This window comes from Silene latifolia, chromosome 2 (genome assembly GCF_048544455.1).
Source record: "Silene latifolia isolate original U9 population chromosome 2, ASM4854445v1, whole genome shotgun sequence".
Taxonomy (NCBI): Eukaryota; Viridiplantae; Streptophyta; class Magnoliopsida; order Caryophyllales; family Caryophyllaceae; genus Silene; species Silene latifolia.
In genome coordinates, this window is record NC_133527.1 from 133,664,560 (window position 1) to 133,687,740 (window position 23,181).

Here is a 23,181-nt window from a genome sequence, read left to right on the forward strand (position 1 = left end):
ATGGGATATAGAGTAGGAATTTTTCTCATCTCGCCAACAGGTGAACACGTGCCCATGTCCATCAAGCTGGATTTCAATGTCACAAACAACACCGCTGAATATGAAGCATGTTTGCTTGGTTTACGCAGTGCTATACACTTGGGTGTGAAGAAATTGTTAGTACATGGAGACTCGTCCCTTTTGATCAATCAAGTGGTTGGGTCGTGGAAAATTAAGAGCCAAAGTTTGGCCCCATATAAAACCAGAATCGAAGAATTGGAAAAATACTTCGAGGATATTCGGTATGTTCACCTCCCGAGTGAGGAAAATCAGTTTGCAGATGCATTGTCTAAGCTAGCTACCTTGATCAACATTCCCAACCACATAGACAGTATGCTAATATGTGTCGAACGAAGATCATCACCTTCCTATGTGAATGTAATCGATGATGCCGAGGAAGGTGAAACCGAACCCTGGTACACAGCCATTTCGAAATTCAGGGAAACAGGAGAGTATCCTCCCAACCTTGACCTGCGTTGGAAGCGTGCTCTCCGAATGTTATCCACCCAATTCATCAAGACCGATGATGGGCAATTGTATAAGAAGACGGCTCAAGGTGTTTTGTTATTATGCATCGATAGACCGATGATAGTAGGGTTTGTCGTCATTTCCAAATCAAAAATAATTTATAAAACCCAATTAAAAAGTAGTATTTAATCGGGGTCGAACACAAAGCTGGCAGGGGTGTATACTTAGTCGGTTAAAATCCTATTTTAGTCAAACAAGAGGAAGATTGGTTGATTATAAACTAAGATGCAAACTACGATAAAAAAAGTAAGCTAAAATGAAAGTATAATTGATCAATGCGAGAAAGACTAAAGCTTTCGGGTTCACTTGGGTTATTGGGCATGAAACAAGGTAAACATGGGAAATGGGTGATGCAAATAGTCAAGAATTATACCTAATGTCTTAGGACACCTAGAATTCATTAACCAACTTTCATGTGAATAACTAAAACTCGTCACACACATACACAAGGATCATCTAATAGTCTACACACCAAGATTGTTCATCCCCTAGTATAGACGTCAAGATAACCAAACATGCGAGAAAATACTCAAACTTTCATAGGAGCAATTCAACAAACACTTCATGTGCAAGAAAGTGAAGACCAACAAACCACCCAAATCTATATGTTATCAACCCAAATTCACACCCATTTACTACCCAAGATCTCCCTAAGCTCTAGATGAGGACTACTCACACATGTTTAAGAATGAAAAACCAACAATAAGATGGAACAATACACACACAAACATGCTAAACATAATAAAGATAGAAACTTTGAATGAAAACAATAAGTAAAGAACAAAATTAAACTAATGAAATTAAATGTAAATTAAAGATGAGAAATTGTACCAACAAAGAGGAAAGTAAAAAGCTTGGATAATAATGGAAGAATGAATTTCTTCAAATCTTTAAAATAAAACCCAAATAACTAAGACTAGAACTAGATCTACACTAATTTGATGAGTAATTAAAGTCTAATTAAGGAAAGATTATAACTTTAATGAGAGGAAAATTGAGAGAGGAGAAATATTTTAACTAGGGTTCTAAAGATGTTTGAGAGGAATAATCTAACTAGTCTAATTGGCGGTCTAATGTAAGGTAGTGTGTCTTAATTAATATAAGAGGAGAGCTTTATATAGCCCCTCTAATTACAAGTTTAGTTAGACTAACTAATGATAATGATATTCTAATAATAATACTAACTCTAATAAAAATACTAATAATTATAATAATACTAATAATAATAATAATAATCCTCATCCTAATAGCAAACCAATCGACAAATAAGAGCAACAACATACAACGCATCGAAAAGGGCAAATACGCAGCAAGGAATTGATGTGGGTGTAGTGGGAGCTGGTGAGGCGGCAGATGGTATGCCGGCATATAGAACAAAATTGATGCGAGATTAGGAATGCGGTGTTATGTGCCGGTATGTCGGCTGCCGGGCAACCGGTAGAGAAGCACAAAAGTGATGCGAGAATGATGAGGTGGTGTTGTGTACTGGCGAGTCGGCTGCCGGTGAGTATGCCGGCAGCGATCACTTCACAAAAGAGGAGAGTATTGGGTGTGTTCCCTTGCCGGTTAGGGTAGTCGGCTGCTGATGTGACCATAAATAGCGCATATTTAGCCCCCGAATTAGCCTTGTTCCCATGCTTTTTAGTGCATATTTGGGTCATTTCTTATCTTTAGTTCTTTGTTTTGCATATTCTTTGAGATTTTGATCCCTTGGTAGGAAAGGAGTAAGAATCTTGCATTTCCATGGCAAACCGAGACTAAATTGATCGAATTCAATGACCAAGCATCAAGGAGAGACAAGATTAGAAGGCCTTTGTACATATCATAGTAGAAGAGCAATGTTGAGAAAGGATCCTTGAGTCCCCAAGAAAATCCCCAAGGGATTTGTGAAGAAAAGGGAAGAAAAGAAGAAGATGTGTTGCTGAGTGACAATCCGTGCGAATTTTCACCAATCCGTCCGTCCCGCAGCTGCAGAATCCGTGCGGCTTTGCACCATTCCGCTCGGATTCCACCTCCACAATCCGACCGGATTCCCTTGAATCCGCTCGGATTCCAACGCCAGATTCCGCCCGTCCCGACCTTATTCCGCCCGGATTCCAGCACAGCACGATTTCCTTTTCTCCAAGCTACAAAGAAAGAAGCCCTTCCTTCGAAAAATACCGGAGTCTCCTTGCTCAATCTAAAAAGTGTAATTACTAGTTTAGCCCTTAGTTAACCCTAATGCATCCTCCCTAATTTCCACTATAAATACCCCATTAGTCTAATTAGAGGAGCATGTTCTTCTTATCAATAATTAGAGTAGTTAATATCAATCAAATCTCTCTTTAGTATTGTAATCAACAATTAATCAAGTTTTAATACAAGTTTTATTTCCTTAATCTCTCTTTTGTTCATCCTTTATTTTGGGTAATTGAAGATTATTTGGGTTATTATTGGGAGATTGACAACCTCTCAACCTCTCAATCAAGCATTCAAGTACTTCTTTTATCTTTGCTTTATTATTGGAATCATTAGTAGGTATAATCTCTTAATCCCTTTTTAATTATTGTTAATTACTTTCATTTATTCATCATGTTTCATATTGTTGGTATGATTGACAACCTTGCTAGCATGATCAACATGATAATGAGTGAGTAGTCTCTTAGCTAGGGTTAAATGGGTGATTAGGGAAAACCAACATGGGGAATGATTCATGCTTAAATTAATATGCTTTCATGTTTTATTTGCTTGCTTGTTTTGATCTCAACTCATGCACATGTTATGTTTGATGAAATGCTAAGCCTATGAATCCTTGCATTTACCACCATCACCTATCTTTTCAATGAGACTTGTAAGACATAACCCAACTCGAGTCTCATTAGACCATGCATGTTGTTGAGTAGGGAAGATTAAGTCGACTTGTAGGTGTTGTACAATCTAATCGATTCGGCTCCGGGTCCCAAACTTTCCTAGGATTGTAAGATATAACCCAACTCAATCCATCACAACAATAATTGCTTGCTTATAATTTGAGAACATGTTTGTATGATCATATCCCATGATTTCCCCATGATCCCATGACACCCTAGTGCCTTTTAATCAATTGTTTACACCCCTTTAATTCATCTTGCTTGTTTATTTTCATTGCTATTTTAGTTTAGTGACCTTCTACATCAACCCAATTTGTGACACCCCTTAGACACCACTAGTTGCAATAGAAATATCATTTCAATACCCGTCCCTTGGGATCCGACCTTTACTTGCCTCTTTACTAATTGTAGAGTTGTTTGTGAAGTTATAAATTGTGTTTTGATTCGACCGTGACCCAACGACCACATCTTTAATTGTGAACACGAAACGGACCCGATCAAAAATGGCGCCGTTGCCGGGGACGGTGTTTACTTGATTTAGATTTCTTTTTATTGTTATTAGTTGTGTCTTTCTTCGCCTTGGGGAAGTAAAACTCCTCAAGGTTTGTTCTAATTGTTTTCGAGTTGTTTGATATTTTGCATGTCTAGAAGGTTACAAGGTGATTTGTTACCTTTTGACCGTGAAATCGAAAGAACCTTGACGAACAATAGGAGACTTGTTAGGAGGAATTTAAGAGGTATTAGTGAAGTTGTTCAACCCACTAATGAGTTCGTCAATCCTTTCGCAATAGAAGGAGAGGAGAACCCATTACACAATACCCCACAAAATCCACCTACAATGCCTAAATTCTCGTCACACTCCGTACCCACCGAGGAGAATCTACCAAATGGTACTCCTACACCGCAACATCTAACCGGAAATTTTATTGCCAAGTCCACCTTCATCCAATTAGTTGAGAGGAGCCAATTTGGGGGGATGCCTAGTGAAGACCCTCATTCTCATATGGAAACCTTTTGCGACTATTGTGATGCAATCTCTCAAACGGGCGTGACTCAAGACCAAATTACATGGGTTTTATTTCCTTCTTCTTTAATCGGCACCACGAAGCAATGGTTGAAGGGCCTCGATAAGGCCACCCTCGGAATAGATTCTTGGAAGAAGTTGGCTCTAGCTTTCTACAAAAAATTCTACCCACCGGAAAAGACTAACATGCTAAGAGCTCAAATTACGGGTTTTAAGCAAAGGGATGAAGAATCTTTTATGAAGCTTGGGAGCGGTTCAAGGGAATTTGTCGCTCATGTCCTCACCATGGACTTAGCGAATGGTTTTTGGTACAACAATTTTGGAATGGTTTATATGAAGATTCTAGGAACATTCTCAATATGGGATCAAATGGAATGTTCACCGAAGTTGATGACAATCAAACATGGAACAAGATTGAGGAAATGGCGGTCCATAACTCACAATATAGTAGACCTCGAAAGGCTACTAGAGGAGGAAAGCATGAAGTGGACTCCGTTACTCAATTGGGTGCTCAACTTAGTGCTCACATTGACACAATCAACTTGAAGTTTGAACAAGCTATGGCTAGACTTGAAGAAAACTCAAAATCATCAAAGCATCATGTTAATGCCATGACGGCATCCTCATCAATCCCAAGTGGGATATGTGAGAATTGTGGAACTTTGGGACATGACCAAGGTGAATGTAGGGGAACAAATGAACAAGTGAATGCTTTCCAAGCATACAAGAGTGGTACCCCTTATTCAAACTTTTACAATGAAAACACCAAATTCCATCCAAATCTCTCATACAAAAGCCAAAATGTTCAAAACCCTCAAACAACATACACTCCACCACCCATGAGAAACCAAAATCAAAGACCCTTTTACAATCAAAACCAAGGTTACCAAAATCAAAATCCATACAATCACCAAAATGACCAAGGTTTTGATGTCCAAAAAGCGGTCCTCCAAATGCAAAAGAATCAACAAGAGTTTTTCACTCAAATGCAAAAAGATAGCCAAGCAAAGGAAACCACCATCAACAACATTCTAGCTCACACCAAGATGTTGGAAACACAATTGACTCAACTAGCATCTTCAAGCTCACAAAGGCAAAAAGGGCAATTACCACCTCAAAGTAATCCCCCAAGACATGAAACGGTTAGTGCCATTCACTTGAGAAGTGGTACAAGGTATGAAGCACCAAGGAAGCAAGTTGAGGATGAAGTTGTGGAAGCTAGTGAAAAGGAAGAAATTGTGCAAAGCTCCAAAGCTGGAGAATCATCAAAAGAAGAAAGTTCAAAGAAAAATGAAGACAATGTCAAGGAGAAGGAGCCCATTGTGATTAGACTTCCTTTTCCAAGTCGTCAAGCCAAGCCCAAATTTGATGATCAACTTGGAAAGTTCATGGAAATTGTGAAGAATTTGGAAGTCTCAATTCCTTTCACGGAATTAATCAATCACGTGCCGGCCTATGCTAAATACATGAAAGATATCCTCACGAAGAAGAAGTCGATCCGGAAGCTTGAGACTATCGCCTTCACTAAGGTGAGTAGTGCAATACTTCAAGGGAGTTCACCTCCAAAGTTAAAGGATCCGGGAAGCTTCTCAATACCGTGTACCATTGGCGACACGACGATCAACAAAGCCTTATGCGATCTAGGGGCTAGTGTGAGTGTCATGCCATACTCGGTGAGTAAAAGCTTGGGGATGGGAGAGCTTAAATGCACCAACATCACACTCCAAATGGCCGATAGATCGATGAAGACACCGTTAGGGATATGGGAAGATGTCCCCGTGCGAATTGGGAAGTTTTTCATCCCGGTGGACTTTGTCATTGTTGATATGGAGGAAGATTCCAACATTCCAATCATTCTAGGAAGACATTTCCTACACACCGCGGGTGCGGTGATTGATGTGAAACATGGTGAGCTCACTCTAGAAGTGGGAGATGAAAGCATAACTTTTAATCTTGACAAGACTATGAGAGCTCCTCGTTTGCATGAACCATGTTTCATGATTGATCATTATAGCCGAAAGGATGAAAGGAAGAAATCGGAACTCCAATGGAAGAAGAAAATTGAAGATGCTCCATTCAAAGAGAAAGTGAATTGTGACAAGGAGAGCTTGCAAAGCTCATCAAAATCAACCAAGGAAGAAGAGAATGGCATCATTGGCCAAGAGAAGAAATTGGGAGAGTTGTCTCCATCTAAGCAAGAGATTTCCAATGATCAACTTAATGAAGTTTGTGGTCTTTGGGACAACGAGTTTGAAGGGATTTTTAATCCCTACATTGGTAATGCCATCGATCAAGACCGACAACAAGGGCCAAGGTCTATTGAAGACCTCTACCATGATAATGAACAAGCTTTCGATTACTTTTTCAAGGTGTTGAGCAACATCAACAACACCTTGGACATGCCCCCTTGACATCTCATCAAGAATGAGAGTTTGGTGGAGTCCTCCCTAAACCACAACTTGTAAATATTTCTAACCCCCTAACTTACATTTCAATTCTTGTATTGCATTTTTTGTCATCTTTGGATTTTTATTTACTTTGATCAAGATAGTTGTCATGTTTGAGAGAAGTGAGGGAGGGACTAACAATTTCAATTGATGTGTAGTGCTTTACCTTAGTGTGGGGATGACAATTGCCTAGGCTATCCATGCCTTAGTAGTGCCCCCACAATAAAGAACACAAGATTTGAAGAAGAATGGAAGAATGGTAAGGGGATGTGCATTGTGCACGGATGGAATGAATCCGGGTACAAAGAGGAAGAATCCGAACGGATTCCACAGAATCCGCCCGTCTTCAGTAATCCAAGCGTATTATGTTGAAGACGCACGTCTTCATATGCTGAGATTTTGGAAGATTTCTGACTGTAAGAGAATCCGGACGTCCTGCATTGAAATCCGCCCGTCTCTACAAATCCGTCTGTCTTTGACTAAAGACGCCCGTCTTCCCTGCTGAATAAAACAAGAAAATTTTCCTGGACTGAAATCCGTCCGTCTTCAAGCAAATCCGCCTGTCCCGTGTCAAGCAAATCCGAGCGTATTCCACCGAATCCGCCCGTCTTTAGGCGAGTTTTATACAGGCCAGAAAGAGCAGAATCCGCACGGATTGGGCAGAATCCACACGGATTGGGCAGAATCCGCACGGATTGCCCCTGCAGTTCGAAAATTTCGGTCTTTATAAAACCCCTCCCACCTTCCTTCATTCATTCATTCATTCATAAACACTACCCACAACATCAAAACCCTCATCCTCTCCATCATAAAAACAAAATCCCTCAACAACATTCACCAAAATCAAATCAAATCATCCTTCTAACAAAAAATCAATCACTCCTTCTTCAATAAAAATCAAAACCAAGCACAAAATCTTCAACCTTTGGGTCGATTTTTGATTTCATAAAGGCAAAGCCTTTCACCTTTAAATCGATTTGGGTACACTACAAATTGAAGATTTTTCATTCTTTTCTTGGTTAGTTCATCAATGGCAAGGACTAAGGGAGCAACAAAGGCAACAAAGGCACCAAAGGCTAAGGCACCCTCACAAAGGCAAAAGGCTCTTCAAACAAAGAAAGCATTGGCTATGGTGGTAGCAACACCAAACTTGGAAGTGCAACAACAACAACAACCTTCTATGGGAGCAACAACACCTTCTACTCCGGAAATTGATCAACTTTTTGTGGGTTAATATCCGTATACTACCCTTTAATTGCAGGACTATAACGTAAATTTAAACATGCAATTTATAGTCATAAAACGATAAAAACAATATGGAAACGATAAGGAATTAGAATCAACCTCGGGTCCTTTAAATGCGGCGTAAAGAACAGAAATCTAAGCAGATTTCCTCCTAATCGTTGCACCCAAGACTTGGTCCGAGATATGCCCTTGTGCTAGAACAGTGTTCTCCGATTGCCTTGCAATATAGGGAGAACTGATGTGAGTTTGCTTGAGATGTGAGATCTCGGTTTCTACAGAGAAGAATGCTCTTCGAAACCCTAAATTTTTAGCAAGAATGAATTAGGTTAGACTAGAGGAGAAAGCTCTCCTTTTGTCTTGGTGATTCTCGGCCAAACCGAGTGAGAGGAGCCCGTATGGGCTTTTCATTTTCTCTTCACTTAAACTCGCGGTCCGGTCCATCACTCGCTAAGTGTATATGACGTGGTCCGATTATAAATCACATTATCGGTTATCGGAAATTAAGGCATCGCTAATAATACGGGTTAGTCAATTATTAATACGTGTCCGACAAAACAAAGATTGTATAATTATTTTTAATATACATTTAATTAAATATAAATCACGTATATTTAATTTTACGAATTAACTGGTTAATTCGCTTTAGCCCATGATATTTAATCCGTATTAAATATAATATCTCAACATCACATATTTGACTAATTACTTAGTCAAATAACTCGACTAACCGGTTAGTCAATTTTTTGGCATCTACATGACAAGATTTTCATACTTGTCACATCTCTCGAACGTATCCTATAGGTGTGACTTTTAGGGACCAGTTGATCACCGCCATCCGTATGACAATAACGTCAAACTTATCTAGCAAGCCAACCGTTATTGATAAACGTGGATCAACTGATAATAATACCAAAGTATGCCCTTTGATCCTTTTAGAGGTTTATAAGTCCTTGCACTAACTGTTAAGGACACCAACCCCAACAAGCTCCCACTTGTCCGTACAAGTGTATGTGCAATGACGTTATCCGCACTAACCGGAGGACACAAGCTCCAACAAACTCCCACTTGTCCGAACAAGTGTAGGTGCGATAACCGATTCTCATATTCATTTAAAATTTCTCCCACTCAATGTAAAACAATTTGCAGATCTGGATCCACAAAGGTCGTATTTTACAATCGATCTGTATCTAGAGTGGTTTCCCCGACTAGAGAGTAACTTAACTGATAAAACGAATCCGTATCCGAGCATGGCCATGCATTTCGATTCTGACTCCTCGAGTGGCCCTGAGAAATATCGAGTACCCGATAAAGGCTGAATATTTCCTTCAACTCGACTCCTTCCGATCTAAGCACGATGAAATGACCCGAAAAAAATCTACTTGGCCCCTGTTACGGATGACCGTGAGAAAGAAACCAAAGTCACCCAAAATCTGCCGTAGTCTCAAGAGACAGTCGATAGTCTAAGAATCGACTCTTAGGATCACTATGGAAGTCCTATCCACGACCGGGCAACGAATGTTATAAAACATTTAGGACTCCACGTCGATGTCACAATTGTGTCCTACGAAATATCCGTATAAATCGCCTCTGTGATTGGTCGACAACCTTGTTGACTTATGGCTCGTTGAACCCACCATCAACCAACGTCACGAATAATTGCCGAGTTATCGCTCATGTGGGCAATTAAGGACTAACAAGATATGATGTTTGTTCAATTCACTTTGTGGTGTTCAAAATTGTCGTACAATTCCACATGAAAAACAAAATATATATATAAAATATCAAAACGATGATGTCGTATAGAGTACAAAGGAGAATGAATCTGATCCATAAAAGAGTACTACAACTCAGGAACACGTTTGATTCCCATGGAATTTACGTGCCCTTCATGCTTATCTTGTCGTAATGCTTTAGTGAGAGGATCTCGCTATGTTATCATCTCGTAGCAATCTTTTCTATCACTCTCTTTCTTTTGCTCCACGTAATCCCGGATTAGATGAGCTTTCCGTTGTACATGTCTAGACTTGTTGCTAGACTTTGGCTCCTTAGCTTGGAAGATGGCACCACTATTGTCGCAATAGATGGTGATCGGGTCATTCGAACTAGGCACTACAGAGAGCCCATGTAAGAATTGACGCATCCATATCGCTTCCTTTGTTGCTTCGACGCGGCATAGTACTCGGACTCGATCGTAGAATCTCTTGAACAGTTTGTTTCGAACTCTTCCAGTGATGATGATCAGCGCCATTAAGAGTAAAAACGAATCCCGACCGAGATTTCGAGTCATCACGATCCGTTTGGAAGCTAGCATCTCACAGAACCGGTTGCGCATAGCTTTTGTTCGCCTCCATAAGTCAAAGCCCAATCTTTAGTCCTCCGTAGGTACTTAAGAATGTTCTTGACAGCCAACCAATGTGGTTCACCTGGTTGCTGTTGGAATCGACTTGTCATACTCAATGCATATGCCACGTCCGGACGTGTGCATATCATGGCATACATGATTGATCCTATAGCCGAAGCATAAGGAATCCGTGTCATGCGCTCTTTCTCTTCCGTGTCTCCGGTGCCTCGAGACTTGCTCAAATGCACCCCTGGGGACATGGGAAGGAACCCCTTCTTGGAGTTAGTCATACTGAATCTCTCTAGGACTTTGTCTATGTAAGACTCCCGATCGAGAGATAACATCCGTCGTGATCTATCTCGATAGATACGGATGCCTAGAATTCTTTGTGCCTCTCCCAGATCTTTCATCCGGAAATGGTTTTTCAACCATACTTTCACCGAAGTTAAGAGAGGTATGTCATTCCCAATCAGGAGTATGTCGTCAACATACAATATTAGGAAGACAATCTTGCTCCCACTCGACTTGATATATAGACATGGTTCCTCGTAAGATCGAGTAAATCCATTTTCTTTTATCACTTGGTCGAAGCGATGATTCCAACTCCTTGATGCTTGCTTAAGTCCATAGATGGAACGCTTAAGCTTGCACACTTTCTTAGGATGTTCAGGATCGATGAAACCTTCGGGTTGTACCATGTACAACTCTTCCTCCAAAAAGCCGTTTAAGAAGGCGGTTTTCACATCCATTTGCCAAATTTCATAGTCATGAAAAGCGGCGATCGCTAAGATAATCCGAATGGAACGCAAAGATAACTACGGGTGCAAAAATCTCATCGTAGTGCAAACCTGGCACTTGGGTGAAACCTTTAGCAACTAGTCGTGCTTTGTAGATATCTTGTTGACCTTCCACAGAATGCTTTATCTTGTAAAGCCATTTGCATTGAAGGGGACGAACCTTAGCGGTGTAAGTCAACAAGATCCCACACGTTGTTCTCATACATGGAGTCCATCTCGGATTGCATGGCCTCAAGCCATAGCTTTGAGTCAGAACTGGTCATGGCACCTTTATAGGTTGCGGGTTCACTACTCGTTAAGAGTAGAACGTCATCTATGTCATGTTCCTCGACCATACCGATGTATCTGTCCGGAGGAATAGAGACTCTTCCCGACCTCCTAGGTTCCTCAGGAATATTCACCGCGGCCGGGATTGAAGGAATAGGTTCCTCCAATAGTTGCTCGGTGTTTGGTTCTGGAATCTCCGACAGGTCGAAGGTTCTATCACTCTTTGCATTCTCGAGAAATTCCTTCTCTAAGAATGACGCACTAGCCGCAACAAAAACACGTTGTTCGGTTGGCGAATAGAAGTAGTGACCACGCGTTCCTTTAGGATAACCTATAAAGTATGTCTTGACCGATCGCGGGCCGAGCTTATCCTCGTGTCTCCACTTGACATAAGCCTCGCAGCCCCAAACCCGTATAAAGGACAAGTTAGGGACCGTTCCCTTCCATAGTTCATATGGAGTCTTGTCAACAGCTTTAGACGGACTTCGGTTAAGTATTAGAGCGGCTGACATAAGAGCATAACCCCACAATGAATCAGGTAAAACCGTGTGACTCATCATGGATCGAACCATATCAAGTAGTGTTCGATTTCTCCGTTCGACACACCGTTCACCGAGGTGTTCCAGTGGAGTTAACTGTAGGGCAATCCCACAGTCCTTTAGGTGTTGATCAAACTCGTGAGAAAGATACTCGCCACCACGATCCGAACGCAGTGTTTTAATCTTTCTACCCAATAGGTTCTGTACCCTGTTCTGGTATTCCTTGAATTTCTCAAAGGATTCACTTTTGTGCTTCATTAAGTAGACATAGCCATATCTACTCAAATCGTCCGTGAAAGTGATGAAATACCTATAGCCTTCTCGTGCGGTGATTGACATAGGACCACATACATCCGTGTGTATGAGCCCTAATAGGTCGGCAGCCGCGCATTCCAACACCTTTGAAGGAAATCCGAGTCATCTTACCGATGAGACATGATTCACACGTGCCAAATGATTGAAAATCAAAGGCCGAGATAGCTCCATGTTTGATGAGCTGTTTTACGCGTTTCTCATTAATGTGTCCCATACGGCAGTGCCATAGATATGTTTGATCTTTGTCACCAACCTTTAACCTTTTATTCATTACGTGTAATATTTCCGAGGTCTGATCTAAAACATAAATTCCGTTCATGGAAACCGCCTTGTCAGAATCATATCGTGTAATGAGAAAATGCAAGCATTGTTTTCTATTACAAATGAAAAACCGAGTTTATCAAGCGCAGAAACTGAAATAATGTTTTTGGAAAGACTAGGTACATAATAGCAGTCATATAATGACAACTCAAATCCGCTTGGAAGCTGGATCACATATGTCCCCTTGGAGATGGCAAACTACTCTTGCTCCATTCCCAACACGCAGTCCACCTCACCCTTTACGAGGGGTTCGATGTTTCGGAGCCCCCGCACATGATTACACAGATGAGAACCACAACCAGGATCAAGTACCCAAGTTCCGTAACTTGCGTGGTTAATCTCAATCATATGAATAAAAGTAGAAGAGAGAGAAGACATACCAACAGGTTTAACACGACCCGCCTTTAAGTCCTCATGATAAACAGGACATGTGCGTCTCCAATGCCCAGTCTTGTGGCAATGATGGCATTCCATGTTTTCACTCTTGCTCTTTGTCATGCCGATAAGTTACTCGACTCACCAGACCACTCTTACCCGAACCCGACTTCTTGAACTTCGCCTTACCTCTCGTTAGGTTTGCCGGAGCTTTGCCCTTACCTTTCCCTTTGTTTGACACAACGAGAACATCCTGTTTCGAGCTCCCACCGCACTTCATGTCCTTCTCGGTCTGTACGAGGAGGGAGTGCCATTCATGGGGAGTTTTCTTCAAATCATTCATATAGTAATTCGCTCTGAATTGCGAATAACCATCGTGGAGTGAGTGAAGAATACGGTCGATAACAATATTCTCGCCGATGTTACGATTAAAGGTCTCCGACTTCTCGACATTCTCAATCATGCTTTGAGAATGTGTGGGCTAACCGGTTGGCCCTTTTTCGGAGTCTCGCATCAAAGAAGCGAGTGGTATGCTCATAGGTCACGATTCTCGGTGCTTTCGAGAATTCCTTAGTGAGCGTGGTGAAAATCTTGTTTGCACCTTGGGCTATGAAGCGTTTATGCAAATTGGGTTCCATTGCAAAAATAAGTACGTTCTTTACCGCACCAGCTTCTAAAGCGAAATCGTTATACTTGTTGATTTCGTTAATTCCAGCCGTGGGGCCTGGGTTTAACGGCATGGGCTCAAGCGGATATCCGAGCTTTCCGTCGCCAGCGGCAGATTCCGTAATCTTTGCCTCCCGATCCCGCGGTTGGATCCGTCATTCTTGATCGAGTGGACTGATTCATCTGACTCATGAAGATCCTAAGCCAGGACTCACGGTCCAATGTGGCACTTGGCATTGGGTTATCACTTGAACCAGCCATTTGATGTTTAGCGATTTAAAACGTGATCTACACTCGAAAAAGAAAGAAAAACAAAACGAAATAAGCAACTCATCGAGGTGATTTAAGTCTATTTTAAAATTTATTTTAAACATGTAGACTCTCGCACTTGCATAATTGATCTCCCTCAAGAAAGATACAAGTGATCCCAAGACTCAATTTCAAAAAATTGATAAGCCAACTGTTTAGCTAGTTCTTTCGTAAGAACTCTTGGTCGATAGATTTCCGTAAATACTATCTATAGTCCACCATGATCACAGGATCGTACGAGTGACCATAGTGTTGAGATAAAATAGGTCAATCAGTTCCAACTTACCCGACGTAGAAGGGGTCATAGTATGCCTACCGACGAAGAAGGGACTCATTGGAGTTTGACCTATAAAGACTGTTCTCAATTTTGGTTTATACGAGGAAGATCCCATCAACAAAATTATAATTCATTTTAAGTGAACGAATAACTAGCGTCTGTTATGAATGAATTTATTTGGATGATGGCTTAAAACGTGTGACATGAGAATGTCAATGAAAACTAACTCGTGACCTCTATATGTGTCGGTTTTTCATGCAATAGTTAGGTGGTTTGGTTTTTAGGCGGAAAATGATGCATTTAATCGTTGCGGAAAAATAAATAAAGGAATGCAATACGTAAATAAAAATTTCCTAGTGTGGCCTATCCTAGTATAAGAACATAATACAACTTTGGAATCCACCGTTGGACCCGAAAAGCTTGTCTTGATGTTCCATCTTGATCCAAGTAGCGGGAGTGAGCATCCGGTCTCCATCTTTGGTCTTCTCAAAAATTACAATTAAAATTACAAAATATAAACCTATTTACATTCTAATTAAAACTGTAATTACAAGTGAAAAATCCAAAACGGAGATACAAGATCTCAAAATACAACCAAGACCGTGTTCCATCATTACGGTAACACGTTCTACTAAGGCCACACTAAGTTACAATCGCTTGTAAAATTAAATACGTAATTAAAAGGCATTCACGGCATTCATAAATTAACGATAAATAAAAATGCATCAACTAAAAACAAAACAAATTTATTCATGACATAATTCCGTAATTATGTTAAATTTATCCAAACCACCTTTTAATGATTAAAATTAGGTGCTGATAAAACCGCTTCTATCATTTAATTTTAATCTATTATAATCCGTTACTTTAAATATAATTTAAAATAACTTAATGGTACGTGTGTGAACCGTTTCACAATCATAGCGAGTGTACTATATCCGGATAAAGTACATATTGAAGCCAAAAGAAAATTTAAATCAAAAGAAACAAATTTTCAATGCTGTTAAAGACGAAATCCCTCGATCCAGGGACATAAGTGCTCGATCGAGGAACTAAAGGGCTCGATCGATCAACCGCAAGTCGATCGAGGGGTATGCTAATCGGGGTACTCGATCGACTAACTGGAGGTCGATCGAGTACCTTTATCAAGAAAATCTGCTCGATCGAGTACGAGGACAACTCGATCGAGCAAGAGGGTTTGAAAGGGGTCGATCGAGTACAACAGGGACTCGATCGAGCAAAAGGTTTTGAGATGGGTCGATCGAGTACAACAGGACTCGATCGATCAAAAACAAGACAGAAACAAAGACTTCGATCGAGTAGAAATACGCTCGATCGAATGCAAAAGAGGCTGAAAACTTCAAAACCCTCGTGAAAACAAATTTCGAGACAAGATCAATTGTAATTTTGATCAAAAACGCATCAAAACAAATTTAACAATTGACAAAAACTTGACATGTTGCTATAATCTCTGTATAAAATAACAACATGTAAAAACAACATGAAATTTGAAACAAAACAGCCGTGTAAAACATGGCACGGTTTGGTTTTCGAGACAAAACAACAACAAGAGCAACCGTGTAAACAAGACACGGTTCCCAAAGCAACCAAAAACGCAGCAAATTAAAAAGATTTCTGCCGAGTAAAAAAATGGTTGCCGAGACAAATTTTTTAACCAAAAATCATCGTTTCAACAACGTTTTATGAAAAACACATGAAAAATTCACGTGGCCTCGCTCTGATACCACTTGTGGGTTAATATCCGTATACTACCCTTTAATTGCAGGACTATAACGTAAATTTAAACATGCAATTTATAGTCATAAAACGATAAAAACAATATGGAAACGATAAGGAATTAGAATCAACCTCGGGTCCTTTAAATGCGGCGTAAAGAACAGAAATCTAAGCAGATTTCCTCCTAATCGTTGCACCCAAGACTTTGTCCGAGATATGCCCTTGTGCTAGAACAGTGTTCTCCGATTGCCTTGCAATATAGGGAGAACTGATGTGAGTTTGCTTGAGATGTGAGATCTCGGTTTCTACAGAGAAGAATGCTCTTCGAAACCCTAAATTTTTAGCAAGAATGAATTAGGTTAGACTAGAGGAGAAAGCTCTCCTTTTGTCTTGGTGATTCTCGGCCAAACCGAGTGAGAGGAGCCCGTATGGGCTTTTCATTTTCTCTTCACTTAAACTCGCGGTCCGGTCCATCACTCGCTAAGTGTATATGACGTGGTCTGATTATAAACTGTTATCGGTTATCGGAAATTAAGGCATCAGCTAATAATACGGGTTAGCTGAATTATTAATACGTGTCCGACAAAACAGTATTGTATAATTATTTTTAATATACATTTAATTAAATATAAATCACGTATATTTAATTTTACGAATTAACTGGTTAATTCGCCTTAGCCCATGATATTTAATCCGTATTAAATATAATATCTCAACATCACATATTTGACTAATTACTTAGTCAAATAACTCGGACTAACTGGTTAGTCAATTTTTTGGCATCTACATGACAGTATTTTCATACTGTCACATCTCTCGAACGTATCCTATAGGTGTGACTTTTAGGGACCAGTTGATCACCGCCATCTGTATGACAATAACGTCAAACTTATCTAGCAAGCCAACCGTTATTGATAAACGTGGATCAACTGATAATAATACCAAAGTATGCCCTTTGATCCTTTTAGAGGTTTATAAGTCCTTGCACTAACTGTTAAGGACACCAACCCCAACACTTTTGCATTATCCGGAGGTAGCTTTTATTTCCGAAACCCATAGAAATACCTTTGTCAAGTTTGCTAGAAAGTCAATTCAATCCACCAAATTTATATGTGAAGATACCTTAGAAAAATTGGGTGTTCTTGAGCAAACTAGAGCCTTTTTCAAAGCCATGGGGTTGAAGAAATTGTTTGAAACAAAGGAATTGACATACCCCTCCCTTACCTTGGAATTTTTGAGTTCTTTGAAAGTCACCAAAGTTGAGAATAGGGAGAATCTCGAGTTTCGTCTAGCTAATGTTAGTAGACGCATTTCCTTTAGGGAATTGAGTGAAATTTTGGGTCTTAGTGATGAACCGCGTTATTTTAAGAATTATGGAAAGTATGACCCCGAACCTCTTTGGGAGGCAATCTCCGGGAGGAAATTTGAGGACTTTCATGCGAGTCGTGCTCTTTTGGTCCACCATCCGGGCATAAGAGTATAGCACAAGGTCGTGGGAAACACCATAATTGCAAGAAAAGATACCAACCATTTCACCAAACTTGATTTTATTCTCCTTGAATCGGCTTTGAACATTGGAAGAGTACACACCAAGCCTTACAATTCTTTGAGGCTCTTGGTAGATAGATGGCTCAACATTGATTGTGGGAAGAAGGGCACTACCGTTATTGTCAATGGCGGCCTAGTCACTATCCTAGCTAAGCACTTTGATCCTAACTTCAATAAGGATAACAAGTACAAAGCAAAGGAGGGTGGCCATCTTGTTGATTTGCATACTATGATACACAAGTGCAAGTGGGTTGCCCATAACCCCCTTGACACTAAGTATGGATGGCTCACTAGTGAAGCTAGATCGTTCACCTTGCCTTCAAAGATTTGTCGTCTAAGCGTCCACCGGACCAATTATCTACTTCCCCTTTCTAAAGAGGCCGAGTATATTATCCAACAACAAAGGGTGATCTTGAAACTCCCTCCTCTTCCATTGTCATACCACCTTACCCCTTTGAGTATGAAGAGTTCAAGCCGGAAGGAGTTGAAGCTAGAAATGATTATTTGACTCTTCTCATGCAAGCAATGCACAAGCAAGCCTTTGAGGACCGGAAAAACGCTTACTTGGCTCAATATCCACCCCTCCTACACTTAGCTAGGCAAGGACTACTTGATCCATCTTGTCCTTTGCCTAGTTGGGCGGATAGAGAAGTCCTATTTCCGGGTGCATCTAGGGTCGTTTCGGGTGACAATGAGGTTGTTGGTAATGATGAAGAAGTTGATGATAACATTGGTGAAGAAGCAAGTGAAGAAGGAGAAAAGGATGGTGAAGATGATGATGAGCAAGATGAGGAAGAAAGTGAAGAAGCAAATGACAAGGGAAGTGGCAATGTGACCACTTCTAATGAGGGAAGTGATGGTGATAGCATGATGGAGGATTAGCAAGCCTTAGAGACTCCTACACTCTCATGGTTTGTCTATTTCTCTCTTTGTTTTAATTATAATTTTGATCATTGTTGGAGTAGTCCTAGCACCATAGAGGACTCACACCTCGGTACCATTGAGGTGTTCTCATTTTATTGTTCCCATTTTCAAAATCCAAAATGACAAATTAGTTTCATGCATTGCATAGTGTGTGCATGAACTACACCCATCCTTGGACATTAGCAATAGTGTCTCACTCGGTTTGGGGAAGTTAATGCATACACAACGGGAGGTAATCTAAATTATCCTCTCCGTCATAACAAGAACCATGCATCATATAGTGTAGCTTAGTGTAGATTGCATTTAGTGTAGAAATCATGCATCATCTTTGCATAATTTCCATCATTTTGGCCATTGAGGACAATGCCCATATTAGTGTGGGGATGGGAATTCTAACATTTAACTCTTATTCAAAAATCCAAAATAATTGAAAAATCATAAATATTTGAAAATTGAAAACCCAAAAACATGTTTATTTCCTTTTGTAGTCTTGTATATATTGTGTTTGTTCTATCCTTGTTCACATTGATTGACTACGCCACATCCGAGACATGAGGATCATGAAGACCGCATGGTATGATCTTTCCAATCTCCTTTTTCCTCTTTATGTTAATGACTATGTGGCTTTGTTTTGATTGATGCGGTATAACAATGTGAACTTAGGACTTGCATTTAGTTTATATGTCATATTAGTTAATAGAATCACTTGCATTAGTATGTTTATATTAGTTGCATCATGGCATGTAGTTGCATGTTAGAAATGTTTTGAAAAATGCCTATTTAGGAACTTTGACAAGAGCAACTAAGCCATTACAAATACTTGTTCAACTTAAGACTTTGCCTACTAGAATGGTTGTAAAACACCCTAGATAGTGTCATACTAGTATCTTTTGACCCATGACCCAAAGCCTAGTCAAGGGTTTGCATGTGAGTCACCTATCCAACCCCGTGATGCGATGTGGACTTGGTTAACTTGTCTAGGTGACCTTGTTTGACCTTGTGGTAAGGCAACCCAAAAATATTTTCTATCAATAAGCTTGAAGTGCTCATTTCAAAGAAATTTTGTCATGTGGAAGTAATCTAATGCCAAGGAACCTCAAATGTTATGAATTGTTGAAAGTTGAGAAATTTAAGTTGTTTTGATGGAGGCGTACCACTTCGATGTGCTTTGGTGCGGGATCCATTGAATTGGGCCCCCATACGGTTGTGAATTCGGCCGCCCAGAGACAGAGTTACTATCACCCCGAAAAGCTATTGTCTAGAGGTTAACCGGTTGCCTAATAAGCGATTGACGAAAGCAAAGGACACTAGCCCGGAAGGGACAAACCCCATCTTAAATTTTTGAAATGTGAAAGTGAAATGAGGACAATTTTGAATACTAGTCATATCCACCCGTTGTGAATAAAGATTTGAGCATTTCATTCCCAAAAAGCCTTTTTGTCAAGCCACTTGGTCGAGCTTGGGACGATCCATGATCTTTACTTTTGTAGAGAAGTCGAGATTTGTCATGTCATATGCTACTAACATCATAGGGATCATCATTCCACCACCATCCGATCGCTCTTGACGAAAGCATTTGGAAATTGAGGACGAAAGTAGTCTAGTTTAACACCATTTGGAGGTGATTTAATGCCATCCTCTTAGCCTTAGTAATTTGTTGAACTAGTATTTGTGAAGGATTACATGCTCTTAAATTTGTTCCTCTTTAGTGCCTCCGCCACTTGATGAGGAAGTGGCTATTCCTTTTGTAGATGCATCCATTATGTAATTTTGTGTGCTTAATGTTTGGATGTGTCGCCATTTTGGCAAGACCCACCTTGCCTTGCAAGAAGGCATCCTACCTCATGGTTGTCTTGTTGTGAGTTGAAGGGACGGAGTGAGACCCGCTAATTGTCTCATATCGGCTATATTATTAGGATAGGTTAGTATTAGTCCTAGTCTTTGTCACCTCTTTACTCGGGACGAGCAAAGGTTCGGTTTGGGGATATTTGATGTGACCATAATTAGCGCATATTTAGCCCCCGAATTAGCCTTGTTCCCATGCTTTTTAGTGCATATTTGGGTCATTTCTTATCTTTAGTTCTTTGTTTTGCATATTCTTTGAGATTTTGATCCCTTGGTAGGAAAGGAGTAAGAATCTTGCATTTCCATGGCAAAACGAGACTAAATTGATCGAATTCAATGACCAAGCATCAAGGAGAGACAAGATTAGAAGGCCTTTGTACATATCATAGTAGAAGAGCAATGTTGAGAAAGGATCCTTGAGTCCCCAAGGAAATCCCCAAGGAATTTATGAAGAAAAGGGAAGAAAAGAAGAAGATGTGTTGCTGAGTGACAATCCGTGCGGATTGTCACCAATCCGTCCGTTCCGCAGCTGCAGAATCCGTGCGGCTTTGCACCATTCCGCTCGGATTCCACCTCCACAATCCGACCGGATTCCCTTGAATCCGATCGGATTCCAACCCCAGATTCCGCCCGTCCCGACCTTATTCCGCCCGGATTCCAGCACAGCACGATTTCCTCTTCTCCAAGCTACAAAGAAAGAAGCCCTTCCTTCGAAAAATACCGGAGTCTCCTTGCTCAATCTAAAAAGTGTAATTACTAGTTTAGCCCTTAGTTAACCCTAATGCATCCTCCCTAATTTCCACTATAAATACCCCATTAGTCTAATTAGAGGAGCATGTTCTTCTTATCAATAATTAGAGTAGTTAATATCAATCAAATCTCTCTTTAGTATTGTAATCAACAATTAATCAAGTTTTAATACAAGTTTTATTTCCTTAATCTCTCTTTTGTTCATCCTTTATTTTGGGTAATTGAAGATTATTTGGGTTATTATTGGGAGATTGACAACCTCTCAATCAAGCATTCAAGTACTTATTTTATCTTTGCTTTATTATTGGAATCATTAGTAGGTATAATCTCTTAATCCCTTTTTAATTATTGTTAATTACTTTCATTTATTCATCATGTTTCATATTGTTGGTATGATTGACAACCTTGCTAGCATGATCAACATGATAATGAGTGAGTAGTCTCTTAGCTAGGGTTAAATGGGTGATTAGGGGAAACCAACATGGGGAATGATTCATGCTTAAATTAATATGCTTTCATGTTTTATTTGCTTGCTTGTTTTGATCTCAACTCATGCACATGTTATGTTTGATGAAATGCTAAGCCTATGAATCCTTGCATTTACCACCATCACCTATCTTTTCAATGAGACTTGTAAGACATAACCCAACTCGAGTCTCATTAGACCATGCATGTTGTTGAGTAGGGAAGATTAAGTCGACTTGTAGGTGTTGTACAATCTAATCGATTCGGCTCCGGGACCCAAACTTTCCTAGGATTGTAAGATATAACCCAACTCAATCCATCACAACAATAATTGCTTGCTTATAATTTGAGAACATGTTTGTATGATCATATCCCATGATTCCCCCATGATCCCATGACACCCTAGTGCTTTTTAATTAATTGTTTACACTCCTTTAATTCATCTTGCTTGTTTATTTTCATTGCTATTTTAGTTTAGTGACCTTCTACATCAACCCAATTTGTGACACCCCTTAGACACCACTAGTTGCAATAGAAATCTCATTTCAATACCCGTCCCTTGGGATCCGACCTTTACTTGCCTCTTTACTAATTTTAGAGTTGTTTGTGAAGTTATAAATTGTGTTTTGATTCGACCGTGACCCAACGACCACATCTTTAATTGTGAACACGAAACGGACCCGATCAGCTGCCGGCAAGCCGATATGGAATGCATTTTGTGATGGTGTTGCTGCTGTTCTGCTACGGTGGTGATGACGATGGAACTGGTGATAGTGACGTGGCCGGTTATGTTTGGCGAGCTCCGATGTCGGGTTTTTGAATAATTGAATGAAGGTGATGAAAATGGTGATTGATGGTGGCTGAATTGCAGCTGCTGCTGGCGGTATTGGTTGTCGATGTTGCTTGTGTATTGGCATGAGACAGAGGTGGAGTATGTTGATGGTGAGAGACGATGAAGTTATATGGAATATTGATGTTGTTGGAGGTGATGAATGTTGAAGAAGCAGAGTGATGATGATGGAGGTCAAATGTTGACTTTGTTTACTTTTGTGTTGATTCATCTTAATTCTATCAACATCTGTCTTTCTTTCCGTCTCACTTGTTCTATTGGATACGTCTTACTTTCCGCCTTGCTTCACTTAATCTCCTTTTATTCACGAACCCGTTTCCTACAAAGATAAAATAAAACGGTAATACAAACTCGACAAAAACCATTACTCATATAATATTTATAACAAAGCTAATAATTACTAATTAATAAATAACACGAGGTATAAAACCAATTCTAACAAATATACATATTTATTCGCGATAAATAAAATTGAACTATTAAATATTAATATTATTAAAATTCAACTAATCATTAAATATGACAAATACGACTAATTATTATAAATTAGTAAATAAAATGAGCCTTTTAATCATTTAAGCACGCAAAATCGAGTCGAAATAAGGTATAAATGCGGGGTAAAATACGACTAAAATACTACTCATCAACCGACAACTAAAAGGGTTATGGAAGAAGTCCATGAAGGTGAATGTGGGCCATACATGAATGCCCATATGTTAGTCC

At 39.9% G+C, this 23,181-nt stretch overlaps 1 protein-coding gene and 1 non-coding gene across 2 annotated transcripts; one reads left to right on the plus strand and one right to left on the minus strand.

Moving 5' to 3' along the window:
• On the plus strand, nt 1-22,607 carry LOC141641340 (uncharacterized). Its single transcript, XM_074450006.1, has 2 exons — nt 1-595; nt 22,480-22,607. Exons 1-2 carry the CDS (start codon nt 1-3, stop codon nt 22,605-22,607), a joined length of 723 nt encoding a protein of 240 aa, XP_074306107.1.
• On the minus strand, nt 4,627-4,732 carry LOC141645495 (small nucleolar RNA R71). The gene has a single exon (XR_012544976.1). It is a non-coding gene; the product is annotated as a small nucleolar RNA R71 (small nucleolar RNA).
• Nucleotides 22,608-23,181: the final 574 nt, after the last annotated feature.